The following is a 21,321-nucleotide window of genomic DNA, read 5'->3' on the forward strand; positions in this document are numbered from 1 at the left end:
TTTGTTGAATTAAAGATATTTCTCCATGCAGTATACTCCAACTTTTTTTTTTTAATCCTCCTCTTTATATGTCTGGTTTCTCAAATTAGATGATAAAGCCATATAAGTGCAGGTGGTAGTTCAACAAATAAATGAATGAGCAATAATAAATAAATGCTGATAGTAAATGATTAAGTATATACTGAATATACATTTAAAATGAAAATCACTGACAAATTCAAAATAAAATATTAAGACATTTTCAGATGTAATTTAAAAAACATACAAAAAGCAAGGTTACCATTTTCAGGCAGCTGCCTGAAAAATGTATATAATATTTTTAAAAGACATTTAGTAGGGGCGACAGGGTGGCTCAGACGTTAAGCATCTGCCTTCAGCTCAGATCATGATCCCAGGGTCCTGGGATCGATGCCCGCATGGGGCTCCCTGCTCCACAGGAAGCCTGCTTCTCCCTCTCACACTCCCCCCTGCTTGTGTTCCCTCTCTCGCTGTCTCTCTCTCTGTTAAGTAAATAAATTTAAAAAATCTTAAAAAAAAAAGAGAGAGATTTAGTAGACAAAGATCCAATATCTATTAAAAAATTCTGTTCTTGTAATTTACATGGATAAAAAATGGTTTCCTAATAATAATACAGGAAGCCAATCTAACATCAAGCATTTCAATCTATGAATCTCATCTAAAATATTTAACCCCTTGATGAAGATTATATAACTAGACATAGTTGAAAATTATGGCATAAAGCCTCCAGGAAGAATAGCTTATGAGAAGAATTTCAGTAACTGATATTTCATTATAAATAGCTGAAAATAAGATGCTATGATAACAGTGTACCATTTGATAGAGATACAATATTTTCCTTTCCAACATTTTTGTTTGTAGAAAGGTGTGGGTGTTTCTTCCTTTCTTATTTTGCTGGTGGAAGAAACACAGAAACAAAGAACAATACAAATAATAACTGCATTTATCAAGAAATATTTTCTCTTTTTTTCTTTTTAATCAATCACCATGGGGAAAAATGGTCCAGGAGAAATAACTTACAAATACTGCCATAAAACTCACTTTCTACCCATGGATGCTGCCTAGTAAGCATCATGAACATCTCCCCTCCTGCCGCCATCCTGTCTAAGTCAGAGTCTCCCAGAGCCCCAAAAGCTGTGGAAGCTCTTCATCAGAGATTTGAGCTCTGAAACAACCAATGAGAGTCTGAGGAGCCATTCTGAACAATGGGGAATGCTCTCATACTGTGTGGTAACGAGAGATCCAGACACCAAATGCTCCAGAGGCTTTGGGTTTGTCACGTATGTCACCGTTGGGGAGGTGGATGCAACCATGAATGCGAGGCCGCACAAGGTGGATGGAAGAGTTACAGAACCACAAAGGGCCATCTCAAGAAAAGATTCTCAAAGACAGGGTGCCCACTTGGCTGTGAAAAAGATTTTTGTCAGTGGCATTAAAGAAGACACTGAAGAACATCACCTAAGAGATTATTTTGAAGAGCAGGGGAAACACGAAGTGACTGACATCATGACTTACCGAGGCATGGCAACGGGAGGCTTTGCTTTTGTAACCTTTGATGACCATGACTCTGCAGATGAGATTGTCATTCAGAAATACAACACTATGAATGGCCACAATTTTGAAGTAAGGAGAGTCCTATCTAAGCAAGGGATGGCTAGTGCTTTATCCAGCCAAAGAGGTCGAAGTCGTTCTGGAAACTTTGGTGGTGGTTGTGGAGGTGGTTTTGGTGGGAATGACAACTTTGGTCATGGAGGAAACTTCAGTGGGTCAGGTGGCTTTGGGGGCAGTTCAAGGTGGTGGTGGTTATAGTGGCAGTGGGGATGGCTTTAATGCATTTGGTAATGATGGAAGCAGTTTTGGAGGTGGCAGGAGCTATAGTGATTTGGGCATCTACAACAATCACTCTTCAAAATCCAAACCCATGAAAGGAGAAAATTTTGGAGGCTGAAGCTCTGGCCCCGACGGCGGTGGAGGCCAATACTCTGCCAAACCATGAAACCAAGGTGGCTACGGTGGTTCCAGGAGCAGCAGTAGCTACGGCAGTGGCAGGTTTTAACCACTGCCAAGAAAGAAAGCTTCACAGGAGGAGAGACACAGAAGTGACAGGGAAGCTACAGGCTACAGCAGATTTGTGAACTCAGCCGAGCACAGTTGTGGCAGGGCCTAGCTACTACAAAGAAGACATGTTTTAGACAATACTCATATGTACGGGCAAAAAACCGGTGATTGTGTAGCAGGTTATTTTAGTTCCTGTTCTGTGGAAGATGTAAAGCACTCCAAGAAAGGGTTGTAATGTAGTTTTTTTGTTTTGTTTTGTTTTGTTTTTCTTTTTGCACCCATGCTGCCAGTTGCTAAATGTAATAGTCTGATCATGGCGCTGAATAAATGTGTCTTTTTAAAAATGTGTTATGTAAAGGTAGTCTACTCTGACGCCATCTTGGCAGACTACCTTAACAGTGTGAAGTTCGAACTCCTTCAAGGTGATACCAGGTTCCATCTGAAATGTATTTGCAACCTGCCTGGACACAGAAGCCACAGTCTCCAGAAACCCTGGTGTAGCTGAACTGACAGTTAATGTGTTGTGACCTGGAGTTCATGGTTAAAAGAACTTTATTTGGTTATTAATATGATTGCTGGCACATCCTATGCAATACATCTAAACTGAATTACGGTATCAGATAAAATTATAGATGGGACTGAAGCTTGTGCCTCATCCATTAACGTGTGTAATTAATAAACGATTTAACATCTTGAAAAAAAATACTACCATAAAATTCAAACATACTTTTCACAGACGCCACGAGTCAAAGAGAGTATGAACTAGATTCTCTAACTCTATAAAAGAGTGGTTAGCGATCATGATAATTTGTGTGCGCGCGCGCACACACACACACACACACACACACACACACACACACAGGCGGAGGGGGGCCGTTCAGAAAGAGGAAGCCAGGCCACCACTAAATCATGTCCGATATTTCCTGCCATCACACATAACCAGTTTTAGCTGCTTCATATTTCAGTCACAGTACCTACCAGATAACCAGCATGTCTCAAATAAACAGTCTTCTAATGATCCCTCCTGATGAATGGTACAAGATTAATGCTGATCATTGGTTCATCATAATTGCTCCAGTATTTACTATGGAGTTCAGTTTGGGATCATTCTGTGCAACCTTACGGCTTTAATCAATAAATTAAAGATTCTCAAGTCTCTATCTGGACTGGGTGCTCTATCCCCAAGCTCTATGTCCTATCTTGGTAAACTATTTACTCAGTAGTTCCAAATTTAAGGTCATTCACCTCCTCTCCATTCCCTATGTTACTGCTTTTGATCAAGCACTCCCCACTCTGTATCTGGATTACTACTGCAACTGCCCCCCCCCCCACTTTTCTACGCCTCCAGTCTGACCTCCCTCTCACCCCTCCTCTATCACATTTTTCAGAGTACCTATTCTGAAATTCAAATTTGCTTGTCACCCTCCTGCTTAAAATACTTCACTGGTCCTTCTGAAATTCTCAGGGTGAATTCAAACACCTTCAAATGGCATTCAAGGTCATTCATGATCCAGTTTCATCTCTTCTCTCCTGCCTCAACTTTCCCCTGCCAATGCTGCAGCCAATCAGGAATGCCCACAGTATTCGGAACTCACCATGCCCTCTCAAGCCTTCCTGCCTATGCAGAAACTGAGCTCTGTCCTTGCTCCCCATATCATCAGGCAAATTCTTAAAGAAACTGCTCAGGTATCAACCCACCTGGGAGGTTATTTCTGATCAACTTTTTGTTCCCCACCTTATTCTTCTAGTCAGTACACACATATGTGTACGCATACACACACACACACACACACGCACACATACACCTTATTTAGCCACTCTGCCCCTGTCCTCCCATAGCAACTTAGGCTATATCCCTATTGTTGGACTTAGTCCCTCATCTGTACATTCTCACTGTCTTGTATATAACAATGTTCAGCAAATGTACTGAATAAAAGAATGATCTATTGTAGCTGCCTCTTTTGCTCACCCTTCCCCCATACTCACTGTTCAACTCATTCATACTGGCTTGCACCTGTATTACTCCACCAAAAAAGCCCTCCAAATGGTAACCAAAAATCTCTGCCAAATTCATCAAACATTTTTCAGTCCATCTCTTGGCTTTCAGCTATGTTGCTATACCCATGCCCTTGAAACACTCCTCTCTTGACTGCCAGGACGCTACATGCTCCCACCCACCCCTGGGCTCCAGCCCTCTTTTCAGTCCTCAGGGCATAACCAGCTCCCCTGCAAGATGGTCTTTGCACACACAGTTCCTTCTGTCTAGGACACTCCAGTGCTCCTAACCCTCTCACCTCAAGCCCCGCTGAAGCTTTAGATCACATTTCTCAAACTTCAATGTACATGTAAACCACTGCGGATCTTATTAAAATGCAGAGCCTAATTCAGTAGGTGTAGGACAGGACTGGAGAATCCGCATATCTAATAAGGTCCCACATGATACTCAAGCAAACTATTCATGGACCACATTTTGAATAGCAAGGTTTTATTTTTTTATTTTGTAAAGAATTTATTTATTTATTTGAGAGAGAGAGCGCATGAGCTGAGAGAGCACCAGCAGTGGGGAGTGGCAGAGGGAGAGGGAGAAGTAGGCTCCCTGCTCAGGGAGCCCGCCATGGGGCTCGGTCCCAGGACCCCGGGCTCACGACCTGAGCCGAAGGCAGATGCTTAACCGACTGAGCCACCCAGGTGCCCCTGAATAGCAAGGTTTTATATCTCAGTTCAAATGTCTTTCCAGGAGAACCTTCCACCTTACCCGCACACCTAATGAAGTCAAATGTCCCCAATTCATACTCTCACTGTACCATGTAACTCTCCATGATAGCTTTTGCTTAGACTTCTACATGCATCCTTCTCCCCAGCCCCCAATTCCCACCTAAGACCTGGCACATTCCTTTCTGAGAAATGAATGAACAACGTCTGCTGAGCCTACTCCTGACACCCCAAATCACACTAACACAAGGTTCACTGCCCCGAGCTCGGCTCCTACAGAAACCCAGCTTATCTGTGGTTAGTTCTTGGAGGGATTTGCTATTCCTTCCCAAGATTCGCTCAGTTGGGGTCTGCTGAGCTACAGCCAGAGAGTAAATGATTCCATATGCGCTGGCCTTTTTGTTCATTATAACAAGTGTGGTTGGACATAGTCTCCATGTACCGTCTACTAGGTACTCCAGGTTCTCTTGTGCTGGGTATATAAGAAACAGAGTTTAACAAGTAAATTCTACTTATTGTGGCCAGATTCACATCTCCTACCCTGGTGTGAGAAAAATTTTGGCACCAGGAGAGAATGAGGCAGGAGGAAAAGACAAAAACCTTTAGTACACTCTGATTTTTTTCCATTTAAAATTCATTGCCTAGATTCTCATAAAATCTATTCTTTCTTGTGTTTAGGGGAAAAATTTGACTAAAATTTGACTATAGGAAAAATTATATAAGTTAATGGCTGGATACAACAGCTAGAACATTCACATGGAGTAAGCTGTGATGGGGATATAATGGAAGAGCTTAATTGCGTAAGACACACGACAGGCAGAGGCAACACCACTGTTGCCAAGAGAACTGCCTGGAAGGAGTGCCAAAGTGAACACTAAAAATAAACAAAACATAGTTTGAGATATAAACTCCATGAGTGTCATTTCCCTTGACTAATAAATACATAAAAATAGTCATAAGCACATAGTAGCACAAATAAAAAGATATTAACATTTGATTAAAATATTGTTAATATATCTTAGAGAAAATTGTTGCTATCTGAATAACAAGTTTAAGTGTACTTAAGGGAAGAGATCATTTGTTTTGAAATTAAAAAAAATTTTTTTTCCTCAATTCTGTTTGGTAAACCTACTAGTATACTCAACTTGAAAAATGGTGATGTATTTTTTTAAATAATAATCTTATTTGTGTGCAATTGTTCATGTCAAAGTTAGTTGTATGCCAGAATGTAACTTTTTCTCAGAGTAAGAGAAAACGATGTGACCCTCTGATACATTAGTGCCCAAAATGTAAATAGCCATAGTTTTATGCATTCATAATTCACAGAACGCTTATGTATATAAATGATTTCTTGAAAAAGAACAACTTTTAAAATAGCATTAACATCTTGAATTTTTTCAGTAATTTTACTGTGTACAGAATTATACAGAAAGTACAGAGAATTTTCTAAAAGTACAAATCTAGGAGAGTACATTGCTTAGTCAAATTTTTCAAATTTTCAACTGATTTTCCAAAGCACCTGTCTTCACTTTATCTTAATAATGCATTTCCAGTTCTGTTTAAGATAATAAGTTATTTTGGTTATTTATCATTCCCAAATTTCATTAGGTTATTAATTCTTATCCTCAACATGTGTATTTCAGAATTTGGAATCACATTCCTCAGCATGGTAATTCGCCTGATGCTAGATGTCATTTAGAATTAATTCATTCTACATAATATTAACTATGTAGAGAATGGACAAAGTAGGGCACAGATCCATTTCACTGAACCTGAAGCTTCAAATAGCAGTTGTCCAAGTGAACTAGGAAATGTCTTTGAAAGTTTCCATCTATGGGGACAAGGTTCAATGCAGAAACACAGCTCTGTTACATAGTGGCTCCCAGAGAGGAGATGCCCACGGAGCCCGAGGAGCAGTGAACGTGGAAGGACTGGCTCCCTGGGAACTGTAAGTACTCGGAATCTGAGGGGTAATAACAGCAAGAGAAAAGAAAGGTTGGAGGAGACCACCTGGATTCTGCAAAAGGGTGTATAGTTGCAAAAGTGCCTCAAATCAATAGAAACAAACAAAATATGGTATGCTTTCCAGCCTTGCCCACAAGATTTCCAGCCCAGCAAACTAAGGATATTTACCAGGAAAACACAGCTCTGTTTAAAAATAAAAGTTAGTGGAAAATAGGATTCACTTTATAAAAGTCACACGTCACCAAATGTGATGGAAAATGAAGTTATAATCTATTCTACAAAGGAAATAAAACCTGTACACACCAGGACTAATAGCAGTAACACCACCAATGGAAACTTGGGTCCTCACAATTCTTGCCACAAAGAATATCCTTTCTTCAAAAGCAACGGACAAACAAAAAATGAAAATCCATAGTAGGATGAGGTTGGGGACCTGGGGGAAGCAGTAAAAGAAAAGTAACTGAAAAGCCCTGCCAAGGAGGTAAACCAGCTCTATTATCGTGAGAGAGATTTAAGATATGAAAGCTCAATAGCTGTTCTTACCAGGAAGCTCAATCCACACAGTTAGACTTGGACAACCTAGGATGAGCATACTACATGGCATGCCTCCTGGGTAATCAGTAAGAGACGGTGTGTCTTAAACACAATTCTTTGTGGTGAGGATTCTAATTCTAAGTTAAGGATTTGTGCTTGTTAACGTCTCGTATATGCTGAGGATTTAAGTACTTGGCAAACAGGAATGGGTAACGTATAAAATCCCAAAGTAGGCTCCACAACCAATGACTTATAAGCATTGACACACTAGGGCCTATTTCTCCATATGCTCCCAACCAAGTACTGAGGTGCTCAAAACTTGTCCCCCTTATTCTCCCCAAACGAATATTCATCAGGGTTTTTTGGCTACTATATTATACTCCAGTGAAGAAATATTTACTTAGGATAAGCCCTGTTGATGATAAGGAAGCTAAAACTAGGATTCAGAAGGACAAGTCATGTGGTGTGGGTAGCTTAACTATTTGGGGAGTGGTAGAGTGTAGGGGGTCAGATTTTGGGCTCTGAGCTTAGTCCCATCTGGGCCCTAGCTCACCTCTATCACTTTACAGTTGGTGGGACTTTGGGCAAGTTACCTTAACCTCTCTATTTATTTATATATTTTTTAAGATTTATTTATTTGAGAGAGTGAGCGCGCATAAGCTTGTGAACAGGAGGAGAGCAGAGGAAGAGGGGGAGAGAGAGAGAATCTCAAGCAGACTCACCACTGAGCACAGAGCCTGACTTAGGGCTTGATCTCAAGACCCTAATATCATGAACTGCGCCAAAATCAAGAGTTGGATGCTTAACTGACTGAGCCACCCAGGTGCCCGTGGGCGAGTTACCTTAACCTCTTTAGAGCTAATTTGTGGATAGAGACTATGTGCATCCTTAGTAAGGAGACAAAATGCTTAGTCATACATAAAAAATCATGACTATTTTTGTGGAAACCATAGACATGTAAGGAGAATGCTCCTAAACTTGATTCAGTGAACTTGAAAATACTTGTCTATAATACTATATTCCTAGGTGAACAAATACAAGATGGTAAAGTTGGCAATCACCCTCAAATCATTTTATATATATATTTTATATAAAATATACCTTGTATATATATTTTATATAAAATGCAACCCCATCAACATTCCAAAAGAATGTTTTTGGAGAATGGACAAAATAATTCTAAAGTTCATATGGATAAATAATAGGCCAGAATATCCAAGAAGCATTTGAAGGGAAAACTTGTGCACTATATTTTAATGAAATATTTTGAAGGTACAGTAATTAAAAAGGTATGAAAATAGATCAAGACCAAACAGATCAACAAGACATAAGACAAAGGCCCCAAACAGACACAAGCACATAAGGATTTAGTTTTAAGAAGTTTCAAATCAGTGAAGAAAGAAACAATACAAATGGAGGATAACTTTGTTAACTATAAGTATGTAACTTATAACCAAAATTAATTCACCCAGAATTTCAGATTTAATTGTCAAAAATAAAACTTTAAGGGGTGCCTGGGTGGCTCAATCGGTTCAGCATCTGACTCTTGGTCTCAGCTCAGGTCATATCTCTGGGTCCTGGGATAGAGCCCAGAGAGCATCAGGCCCCGTGTTCAGTGCGGAGTCTGATTGCCTCTCTCCCTCTGCTCCTCCAACCCGCCCACTCCTGCACACACACTTTCTTTCTTTCCCTCTCTGATTCTCCCCACCCTTCTCTCTCAAATAAATACATTAAACAAAACAAAACAAAACAAAACAAACCTTAATAAGAGTAGCTAGAGATGTATTTGGGAAGGACTTTTTTTTGCACAAACTCCAAAGAAATCATAAAATTAAAATAATGATACTTTTCAAGAACTTAATGCAACAAAAACCTATCAAAAATCAGAAAGAGAGGGGCGCCTGGGTGGCTCAGTCATTAAGCATCTGCCTTCGGCTCAGGGCGTGATCCCAGAGTCCCGGGATAGAGCTCCACATCAGGCTCCTCCGCTGGGAGGTTGCTTCTTCCTCTCCCACTCCCCCTGCTTGTGTTCCCTCTCTCGCTGGCTGTCTCTATCTCTGTCAAATGAATAAATAAAAATCTTAAAAAAAAAAATCAGAAAGAGATGGGTGCCTAGGTGGCTCAGTCAGTTAAGTGTCTGCCTTCGGCTCAGGTCATGATCCCAGGGTCCTGGGATCGAGTCCCACATCGGGCTCCCTGCTCAGCGGGGAGCCTGCTTCTCCCTCTCCTCCCCACTCTTCCTCTCTGTCACTATCTCTGCTCTTTCTCTCATATAAATAAATAAAATCTTTACCAAAAAAAAAAAATCAGAAAGAGAATTCAAGGGGAAATAACAAAGAAACTTCGTAGCACATGGCAAAGATGGCCAACCTTACGAATTAAAATAACTTAAGGATCAATTTTTAAAATGGACAAAACAATAGAAAAAATGGGCAAAACACACAAATAGGCAATTCTGAGAAATACGAACGAGCAGAAATCATGAAAATAGGTCAAAGTGCACAAGTCACTGTTCTTACCACACACATAAAAGGTAACTATGGGAGATGATATGTTACTTATTTCAACTGTGGTACTCATTTCATAATGTATTCATATGTCAAAACATCACATTGTATAACTTAAATATATCCAAATTTTTATTTGTCAAAAATAAGCATTTTTAAAAAGCTCACAAGTCACTAAAAAATAAAAATTAACACCTCTTGCTTATTACATTTTTAAAAGCTTTTTAAATTAAACAATTAATAATTAAATAAATATAACACCTAACATATGTTTTAGAATGTAGGAAATGGGCATGCTCATATAGTACTAGTGGGAATCCAAATTCACACATTCCAGACTGAATTTGCCTTCTAGTTTTTTTGGTTTTTTTTTTAAGTTCCTATCCTTTAATTCAGTGATTCCTCTTATAGAATGTTTCTTTGTTCTAAATCCACCCTTCAAAACTCTGTTCTGTGATGCTGAGATTGGGCCTCTGCAAACTATAGCTTTCTCTTGCCAATGGGTTCCCTTATAGGCTCTGCCAAAAGAAGCCATGATGGGGAGGCCAGAGGTCAGAGGTGACAGAAGAGACTCCTCCTCCTGTTTGATTGCTGCTCCAGTCAGCCTCTTCCCAGCAACAGCCTTCGCCCCACAGAGACATTAGCACCAGGTGACCAGTGCCCCTCAGAAGTCTGGGTTCAACTCTGTAGGTTCTGCCCTCTGAGCTCTTGAGGCTGGAGGGCGGGCCTCTTCTCCAAGCCTCTAGCGTCTAACAGTGGCAACCTTCCTGGGAGACTATATTTTAAATGTTAACAACAGTTGTCTCCTGGAAATTTTTTTTTCTTGTGTTTTTTTTCTTCTTATTTTTCATTCTTTGTATAATAGAAAATTTACTTCTTTAAAAACATACACATCCGGGGCGCCTGGGTGGCACAGCGGTTAAGCGTCTGCCTTCGGCTCAGGGCGTGATCCCGACGTTACGGGATCGAGCCACATCAGGCTCCTCTACTATGAGCCTGCTTCTTCCTCTCCCACTCCCCCTGCTTGTGTTCCCTCTCTCGCTAGCTGTCTCTATCTCTGTCAAATAAATAAATAAAATCTTTAAAAAAAAAAATCACAGCAGTGGGAAAAAAAGGCGATATTAAGTTTGAATCTCTAAATTACTCTATANTCTAAAGCCAGATAAAGTTCAAAATCCAGCTTTGTTACTTACTGGCTGGATGGCCCTGGGTAAATTTCAAATGCCCAGGTTAGTATCCAATACATACAAGATGCTCAGGGGGAATCCCACTGAATGGATACAAGTATTTGTTTCCCTGGATAAAATTAGAACCATCTCGCTTATGATATCCTTTTTTCACTTAATAAAAAAATAAACAAAAATCATATTTAAAAATTGTAAAAAATAAAAATCATATTTCCCTATAAAAATATATGTGACTTTTAACTTTCACTTTGAAATAACTTCAAGCTTATAGAAAAGTTGCAAGAATAATGAAAAGGACTCTCATATACCCTTCATGTAGATTCATGTGTTGATATTTTGTCACATCTTCTATATCATCATCTTTTTATCTAATTTTTTTTCTGAATCTTCTGAGAGAAGCTATAGACACTATGCCCCTTTACCTCAATTACTATTGTGGGTATTTCCTAGGGACAAGACCGTTCACCCATATAACCACAGTATCATTATCAAAATCGGGAAATTTAGCATTGATACTATCATCTAATATTCAGCCCATATTACATTTTTGCCAACTGTCTTAATCATGTCCTATATATCAATTTTCCCACTGACCCAGGATCAAATCTGGAATCACACACATTGTATTTAGTTGTTGTTGAATATGGTATGGCTAATTCCATCCATGGATAGATTATACCTCTATTTAAGCAATACTTTTGTAAAGGACATCTGATTTGTGTCCACCTTTTTGTTATTATAAGTCATGCTGGAATAAACATACTTGAATAGAAGTCTTTGTCAGTACATCTTACTGTTTTTTTAAGACAGGAAAACAGAAACCACAACAGTTATCTTAACAGAGAGAATTTAATATATGATGCGGAAGTGTGTGAAGGCTGAAAGGGAGCACAGAGGCAAGAAACAGTAAATACATGAAACAAATACCTCGGTAGCACTGGAGGAACAAAGAAAACATGCTGGGTTATTGGACACTAGGCACTTAGATGCCCCTAGCGGACTTGAGATGATTTGTTCATAGGACAGAAGAGGAATGTTCATTAAAAAGACACTCTGAAAAGGAAGAGGAAATGCCTGGCATTCCTTCTCCATCTCCCTTCAACTTAGAACAAACAAGTTAACTTGTATGTGCTTTAGTAAAATAATCCAAGCAAACACACAAAAAGTAAAAGAATTTTGCCACCATAAGCACTGAAACCCAGCAGAATTCTGTAATGATTTGGAAAGCAATTTAAAATGTACACATAATATACAAACTGGGCTTTGTAGTAGCCATCATCATCTCATGCAAAGAGAAAACGCTATAGGAATTAGTTTAAACAAACAAACAAAAAGTCAAGTTATACTAAAACATCCTTCAACTGTAAAAATCCATTTGGAATGTAAATGATAGGAGTTGGTTGGTTGGTTCAAAGAAACAGAGCTTTATCTATGTTCCAGAATGTATGATTGTGCACAGAGTATGTTACCTTCTGCTGATGCCCACTTCAGAAAATAAACTGAAAGACACAGAAGGAGCTAAACAAGGACCAGCATTGGCCTTAATAGCCACGCCACTGATTAGAAGGGTTTTAATCTCTCTGAAACCCTCACATATTTTACAAATGTTGATTTCATAAAGTACAAAGAAATGACTGAAAATTCATATTAGCGGATTGTTGACTACTTCCACCAAATAATTAACTGTCAAGTGGCTAAACAGAAGGCCAAAGCCAACTAGCTTTACCGTCTATGCAGCACCAAACAACTCAAAACCAGCTAGGTAGAGACGGACAGAACAACTGAAAGCTGAGTTCACAATTTTCCACGAAACTCTCACAGACCCACATGTGGTGTTAAGCTCCACAGTGAACCGCCCTCTGGGTCAGCAGCAGGAAGCTCCTTCCCGGCTGACTGTCCAAGAGACAGGCACTTCTCAGAGTGCTACTGGAGTAATTTCCTGTGTGAAAAGCTCACTGCTGTTCTTGCATTCCTCAGGGTGCATTTCTTCTCATCTCAGAGGATGTTGCTCTTCCACAGGAAGAGGAAGGAACCAGTTGTTACTGGCTGTGTGGGCGGAGAGAGCTGTGGGGCATTTTCAGCATGCCTCAGGCTCAGCTGTGGGAATTGGGGGTGCAGCCGAGATTCCCAGGCCCGGGACCCTGGGTAGTAAGTACAGCAGCAGTTAGGGGTCACGGCTTAGAAAGACAGTATCTCAGGAGGCTGGAAGGCAGAAGTAATACCTGGAACTTCAACACCTCCAGTTCCCAGAACTGTGTTAATTTTCTAAAGGAAATTCTAAAAAAGTACTCTGTTGGGCTCCCCAATAGCATAATTTATAAAATCTTTTTGCAGAGAGTCTCCTTTTATTCTTTTTTTCTTTTGTACATTTCATAAAGAAGAGTTTAAGTCCTAAATCATTTTTGTTGAAAAGTAATTTGTAAAACATTTTTTGGTAAAAGGAAACACTCATTAATGTAAGCTTTCTTTCTCTGTGACCTTGAAACTGGGAATGAAACTCAAATTAGTACATTCTTCAGTTTAGCTAAGTCAAACACTTGGAACTTATGATCATTTTGATTTTTATTAAAAAGTACATTTTATTTCAACGAAAAAAAGAAAGGCTCTGACCAACACTATTAATCTCTTTTTCTAATTGTACTATTTTAGTAAATTTTACAGACTACCAGATCTGTCTTCTAAAAAAAAGAAAGAAAAAAGTCATGTTCTTTTAACAGACTAAAAGTTTTAGTTGGATTTTTTTCCCTAACAATCCAAAACCACATTTTTTTAAAGGTCAGCTATCACATTCACAACTGTTGGTAGTTTTATAACATATGGGTCATGATATACTTCAAAACAAAGATACAATTAATTTGGAAATAGTATCTTTCCATCTCTAATATTTTCTCTCCTATCTCTAAAATAACTTGTACCTGAAAAAAAAATGCAGTTTTCTTCTAAATGGTTAAAGATCTCTGAAAACATTTTTCTTCATTACTTCTGTTGATTATCATGTATATCTTCTTTTTTAAAATGTCTCTGACAATTTAATTACTTCATTTCTTACAATTTCAAAGGACAATGTTTTTTTCTTTTTTTTTTTTAAAGATTTTTTATTTATTTGACAGAGATAGAGACAGCCAGCTAGAGAGGGAACACAAACAGGGGGAGTGGGAGAGGAAGAAGCAGGCTCATAGCAGAAGAGCCTGATGTGGGGCTCAATCCCAGAACGCCGGGATCACGCCCTGAGCCGAAGGCAGACGCTTAACCGCTGTGCCACCCAGGCGCCCCCAAAGGACAATGTTTTAAAATTATTTCTCAACCCAGATGAGAATTCCTCTTTTATTCCTACTAAGCATCTCAGAGTTACATTTAACTTTTTGAGTTCTGGATAAAAAAAAAAAATTACTGTATCCTATTTGACATGTTCATTATTGTTTGAAATGAAGACTAAAGGCCTTTTAATAAAGGTTGGACAAATTGTGGAAGGTACCAGCTAGTGAGTCCGGACACAGATTCTATAAACATCTATGTTCGTTCCCTTTCAAATGCTTAGAGCAAGGGTCGGGAGAAAGATAGCTCAGGGCCACTGAACCAATGTCTAAAGATATGGTTAACCTGTGTTTCCTAAAGCTTAGTAAGCACCAACAAAATTACAAACATAACAAGTTTCAGAAGTCATATGGACTAAACTTACAAATTAAATGCCACCTTACAAAATATTGCAAAGTTTAAAAACTTAAAAAAGAATCTCCCCTACCTCCAAATTTGGAGGTGGTTTATATATGTACATCCAGCAATGTTAGCACACAGGAAAGTAGTGAAAGCAGGAGGATTGTGCAACCTGATTTTTACTTATTTTCCTGGAAAAGTAAATGGGGACTCTGAGGACAATAAATTGCATATTACCATTTTACTCCTTTAAAGTTATAAATTTTAGTTTTGAGACATTTAGGTTTGCATACACCATGTTCTTTTGAGTAAGTCTTTCCAAATCTTTGCTTACATAAGCAGTTAGGAACTGGAATAACTCTGAACTAGTTATGCAATGTTGTTTAGTAACCAGGACAAACTGTTGCCACAACATCCATGGAAATATTCTCTCTGTACCTGCAAGTTTACTCTTTGTATGTCCATATATTTTATCAATGCATTAATATTTTTCAGAAAGCATATACCATATGACCATCTCTGTGAAAGCCTGTAACATTTTCTTCCTAAACATATGCTGAGACAAAAATCTTTTCAAGAGGGAAACCAGCACACTTTACTGAAAAACACAAATCTAAATGACATCTAGGAGGGAGGAGTGTGTTTTACCAGCGGGCTTCCCTAGCCATAGCAGAGTATCTCTTGCACTGATTGCACTGCTCTGATCGCTTTCCTGAGCCTAAAGAAGAATGTGGTAAAACCACAGTTCTTTTTCTCTCAGCAACCCATCCAGCAAGATGACTCGGAGCCAGGAGATAATCCCAGCTAGCCTGAGGTTATTCAAGGCTACACCTTACTGTCCCTGGGGAAAGGAGATAGGGAATCCCACAGCTGACATCCAAGCTGTCAGGAAATCCTCTTGGCTCTGCCTTCAAAACACATCCAGAATCAGATCACTTACACCACCTCCTCTGCCATCACTGTGGGTCAGGGGACTCTGGCCTCCCATCTGACTATTCATCAGCTTCCCAGTTCGCCAATCTGCGTGCTTCTCTCCACCACCACCCCTGAGCCGATTCTCAACACAGTCATAGCAACGCTGAACCTGTTAAAACTGAAGTCAACCAAGTTCCGCCTCGGAAGGACACCCTCTGGCGTCTCCTACCTCACTCACTCTGCCCTTCCAGCACAGCTCCCAGTTGCCTGGAGGGCTTGCCCAGGTACTCACAGGGCTTGTTCCCTTCATTCCTCACATGTCTCCTCTCGCATGACTTGTCTTGGCCATACTACCTAAAGCACACCCTTCTTCCTGTCTGCCTTTAGTGCTTTCTACACCCTTGAGTTTTCGGGGGCCTATCTATGCTTTGGCCTACCATACTATACAGTCTACCTTTTAATCTGTCAATTGCCCGTCTTCCCCACTAGAATGTAGACAGCAGACTTCTCCGGGGCAGGTATTTTTGTTTTGTCCACTTTTTCTAAATTCAAGAGCAGTGAATGACACAGAATAGTTACTCAGCAAGCATGGATTAAGAGACATATCCGTTGTAAGAAGGCATGTTCCTGGCATTCTACCACATCTGCTACCCACTGAGTCAAGCAACTTCAAGATCCCAAACTAGACTGATGCACTTTTATTACTGTGGTATATATTTTCAATTATTTCTGAGACATCTACTTAACACCTTGCTTTACCCAACTGGAATGTCCCTTTCAAAATCCTACCCAACTCTGGTCAGGACAAGAACTGGTCAAAAGTTTCCTTCTAGAGAAATTCTCTAGTTTCTTCCAGCCCATTAATGGTCTCTACTGAGTACTTCCATCAATAACCTTTCATGATAATCACATACTCCTGACATCTAGTATCCTGAAATTGCCACTTATTTCTTATACTCTTATTTCTACTGGGGGAGGTTGTAAGTTTCTTGAAGTCAGCTCACTGAACATCTCATGTAATGTCTTCACGTACTATAATTTAAAGTATTTTGACTGATGGAGCAACAGAAGACGGTAAACCCTTGATTTTTTTTCTGTAATATAATTGCAAATTCTCATTTATTGTAAAGAATTAATTTGACCTGAAATACTGTCCCTAATTCTAAAGAAAGGCACCCACATTATGTCCATATTCTACACAGTTGCCAGAATGAAGATGAGAACATTCTTTTGGTTCTCAGTGAAGAGTCAGTCTGGAACACCAGCAAGATTACCAATTTCATTTTGTTTATTTGTAGGACAAATAATAATAAAATTAATATGTCAAAACTTCGGAATATAATTTACCTAGAATAAAATATTTTAATAATCCTAAAGTATTTTAAATAAATTTTGTTTATAATCAGTATTTTTTTAAAAAAGACTTTATGTTAGGATACAGATGAGAAATTCCTATCTTGTCTGCCTTTTACAGGAGAGAGGTGAGCATAGGGGAGGGTCTGGAACATCCCATATAGCCACATCCCATGTCAGTGCTAATGCTAAACGCTGCTGTACAACTCTGATGATAAAATCTTGGTCTAGTTCTAACTGAATAAATGAAATATTAAAAGATTCAATGGAATCTTGGAACACCCTCAGAAAATCACTACATAATAAGTAACAATGTAATCAGAATAAAGACTTAGGAATTTGAGATCAACACTTTAAAATTATGACTATTTGACAGCCAGTATATCCCTTTACAAACTGCCCCCCCCATTCTGTTTTTGTTTGTTTGTTCTTTTAACAGAAAAGATTTAAAAATGCAGATTGATGGAGTGCCTGAGCAGCTCAGCCAGTGGGGCGTCTGCTCAGGGCCAGATGGGATGGAGCCCCACATCAGACTCCCTGCTCAGTGGGGAGTCTGCTTCTCTCTCTCTTTTTGCCCCCCCGCCCCCGCTCGTGCTCTGTCTCTCACTTTCTCCCTCTCAAATAAATAAAATCTTTAAAAAAATGCATATTGGTAAAACCTTATTTTGATCCTGAAATACTGTATCACGTCCTACCTGCCATTAGAGGCACAAGTATAAGCCACAAATATACCAATGTTACACTGTATGTCATAACTTGTAGTAAGAAAGCATCAGAGCCTAGATATCAGTACTCTCAGATCTATAATCATTCTGAATGTAATATTAAATCAAGAAAAAGCAGGAATAGAAGCCAACTGTTTCTTATATCATAACAAACCTGGCTTTTATCCTACTAGGAGATTTGACAAATTAAGGCTTAAAGAGTAATCTTTTTAATGTCCCATCTTGATGAAATGAATTCTAAGGAAAATTTCTTCCAGTCTTCTATGAAAACCAAACAAATAAATCCCCAGATAAAGAGTAACCACAACATTAAAAACCAAAACCACCTTTAAATACTGTTTTTTGGCTTCTAGTATTTCTCTGGGTTTTAAAATTATAATCACATGCAAAGTTCACATCACAAATACTTAATGCAGTTGTGCTTCATGCCAGAGTGGAAACAAATCTCCCTTACAATTATGCCTGATTTGTTGTATAGAAGCAAAAGAAAAGCAGCTAATGTATAGAGACTACAGATTAAGAATTACTGACCAGTAGATTAATGAGAAGATGAACATTTAAAGTGATTTCACTTTAGTTTTCTACCCAGTTATCTATCAATGAGCTAAAAGGAAGAGATAGATAGATAGATGATAGATAGATAGATATACATATATATAGAGAGAGAGAGAGAAAGAAAATTTAAAGGGGAAAATTTTAAAGATATTTTTATAAAAAAAGATGCTTTACGAGCATATATTTGGGTCTGCAGAGAATGTCCTAGTAAAATAAATAAAATCAGAAGTCTTTATACCTTGCCTGGAGGCAACCAGCTATCTTCCAGATTATAAAAGAAACTACCCAGACAGGACTTCATTAGACTAATCTTAAACTGATTTATGGCAAATATGTTTTTGTTTTCCTGTGTTTTCTTGTCTTATTTTTATGGAGCATCAAGCACACAACTCAAAGTAACAGTAGGGAGTCTTCTTTGTAACACTTACATATTGGGTTGAACCATGGGAAATCACTGACATTAGACCACTTTGGCCTACAAAATGGCAATTTCATATAATCCAACCTAACATTATCCCTTATGTGGACAATATTTGTACTCTTCAGTGTTATTAAAGGTTTTATAGTATAGCTGCAAACTTGTCATGTGTATATCATACAGAATTGTCCCCTCAAAGTTCCACATACATTGTAGTCCCTGAGTTAGGGTCCTATAACATGGACTAGTTGACTTGGGCACCTTTGGATCACCATCCAGGGATAGATACTCTGCTATCACTTGCTATGTGGCAATTACGCCACTTGCATAGCATACTGGAAAAACAAAAAAAATCTGGATTCTTCAGGTCACGAGGCTTTGCAAAACCTCAAAGGCAACAGCAGGGAGAGTGAGTCTCAAAATATAGACCAAAGACTTTTGATAATCTGTGATGACTTTTAGGCCAGGAATACCCAAATTTGGTAGACTAACAGCCTCATAGGAAGGCATCACATCTCAAAATCTACCTCTCTTTTGCTCCTCTTACTGCAGGGGCAAAAATCCAACTCACTGGAATATATGCTTTTTGAGTAAGTCATTGAACATAAATGTATTGAGTACCTATTATAAGCCACCAATCAATGTGGCAACAATTAGATGTCCAGTTAATTTTTAATGTCATAAGTAAGCTATTAATGCAGAAGTGCTAAGAGGTATATTTTATAAACATGAATATTATAAGAGACAGGACCACAGACCTGACTGAGGTTCTGTGACAATTCTGCATGACAATTAGCCTGTTGGTTACCCCTCCTCCCCCAACCCAGGGTGATTTCTTGCTGGAACTTCTCATGAGTGATCTCAGAGTCTTCTCTGCCTGGGCTTAATAGTGAAAGAACCCTTTAAAAAGTACAGTTCTTTTTGGTACAGGATAGATTCAACATGGACTAGTCCCTCTACAGAATTCCTCTACCAAAAATACCATTCTTGAGATCTGCTGGAAAGGGCGTTTTTATTTGTTTTCTTTCTTGGCCACACATTAATAATTTCTCCAAAATATGTAACTACGCTGACACCATCACAGTGGTGTGACCAAAGACCATGCATGCCATTCCTCCCACTCATTCTTGTGACTACTTTTGCATTGACTAGCAGGAATGGATGGCAGCAACGATCTGCCTTGCAAAGGCTAACAGACGCAGATTGAAAGGCTGAAACTCTCAATCTTTGACTTTACACTGAGTAAATAAATTACATGTATATAATTATTATAAACAAAATTGCAAGTACAAGAAATACTTAATGTCTGGATAATCCATCAAGAGGGATGAATGAAGAGAAATTACTATTTTTTTTTATAGCTTCTCAGGAGAAAACTAGAAGTGAGTTTAGCATCTCTTAAAGGCAATTAACGGAGAAGAAAACCTGTTCTGTGACAATAAAGTGAGATGTCACCTGGATGGCAGCTTAATAGGAAATGAGACAGGCAGTATGGGTTAGATTGAGTTTAAGGTCATCAAAGTAAAGCCTTTTCTGAAACTTGGTGCTGCTCCCCCTTGTGGCTATTTAGACACATTGCAAATACGACTTTTGTATAAGTTTTTTTAATGCTAAAATGTTAGGCTATTTAGCCCACTTTTGATCTCCTCTCCCAGACACTTTTAAGGAAAATGGATTCTGACAAATAATTAAATGCCATTTAAATTTCAAGGAAACTTACTATGGTTGAATCAAAAGAAAGGACGTCCACAACAGGGGGAGAAGAAGTCTGCAAATCAATTACCTCAAGCTTTGGATTAATCTGTGTGTATATATATAAGAAAAGTTAACATTAGTTTTTCTACCATTAGAAACTGGATGCTATTTGTAACAACCTAGAGGCTATTTCCTAATATATTCTAAAATTAAAATATATTGCTATATTTATGAACATGGATACAAATTTTTAAATACATTAGCCTATCAAATCTATCAATGTATAAGAAAAGATTATGACCTGAATTGATCCCAGGAATAAAAAGTTGATTTTACATTAGAAAATCAATATAATTTACCTTTATAAAGGGATTTTTAAAATAAAATAAAATGACCCACCTCAAAGATGCAGAAAAAAGTCCTAGCCAGTTCATTAAAACAAGAAAAGGAAATAAAAGGTATTAAGATGTAAGAATTGGAACAGAAGAAATAAAACTGTCATTCATATGTAATTATCTATGGAGAAATTCCAAGAGAATCTACTGCTAAAACATTAGAACTAATAAGAGAATTCATGAGATCCAAAATCCATACACAAAATCAAATACATGTCTGTACTTCAACACACATAAAATGTAACTTTTAAAAAGACATCATTTATAGGATGCCTCGCTGGCTCAGTCAGTAGAGTATGTGACTCTTGATCTTGTGTGGTGAGTTCAAGCCCCTTGTTGGTGCAGAGCTTACTTTAAAACAATAAAAATTTTTTTAAAAAGACATAATTTATAATACCATAAAAACTTAAATACATCACCATAAACATATAAACGTGTAAGATCTCATGGGGAAAATACTAAAATTAATGTAAAAGATATTTTAAAAGATTTAACTAAATAGAAAGCTACCATAAAGAGCTCAGAAACAGAGCCCTATATACAGGGAAATAAACACAAAAGAAAAACAGCATCACAAATCAATAGAGGAAGGATGATTATAATTGAGAAAACTGGCTCACTATATGACAT

The 21,321-nt window shown here is 38.4% G+C and overlaps 1 protein-coding gene across 4 annotated transcripts in view; it reads right to left on the reverse strand.

The window, feature by feature from the left end:
- Positions 1-21,321, reverse strand: part of POC1B (POC1 centriolar protein B) — a 103,882-nt gene that overhangs the window by 20,514 nt on the left and 62,047 nt on the right. For 3 of the 4 annotated variants that reach the window (XM_034643482.1, XM_034643479.1, XM_034643480.1), the window contains one exon: positions 20,322-20,402. The exons of the other annotated variant lie outside the window; for it this stretch is intronic. In XM_034643482.1, coding sequence (XP_034499373.1) covers positions 20,322-20,402 — 81 coding nt within the window. The remainder of the gene's footprint in view (positions 1-20,321; positions 20,403-21,321) is intronic. 4 annotated transcript variants of the gene reach the window in all.

The sequence above is a fragment of the Ailuropoda melanoleuca genome, chromosome 15 (assembly GCF_002007445.2).
Source record: "Ailuropoda melanoleuca isolate Jingjing chromosome 15, ASM200744v2, whole genome shotgun sequence".
NCBI lineage: Eukaryota > Metazoa > Chordata > Mammalia > Carnivora > Ursidae > Ailuropoda > Ailuropoda melanoleuca.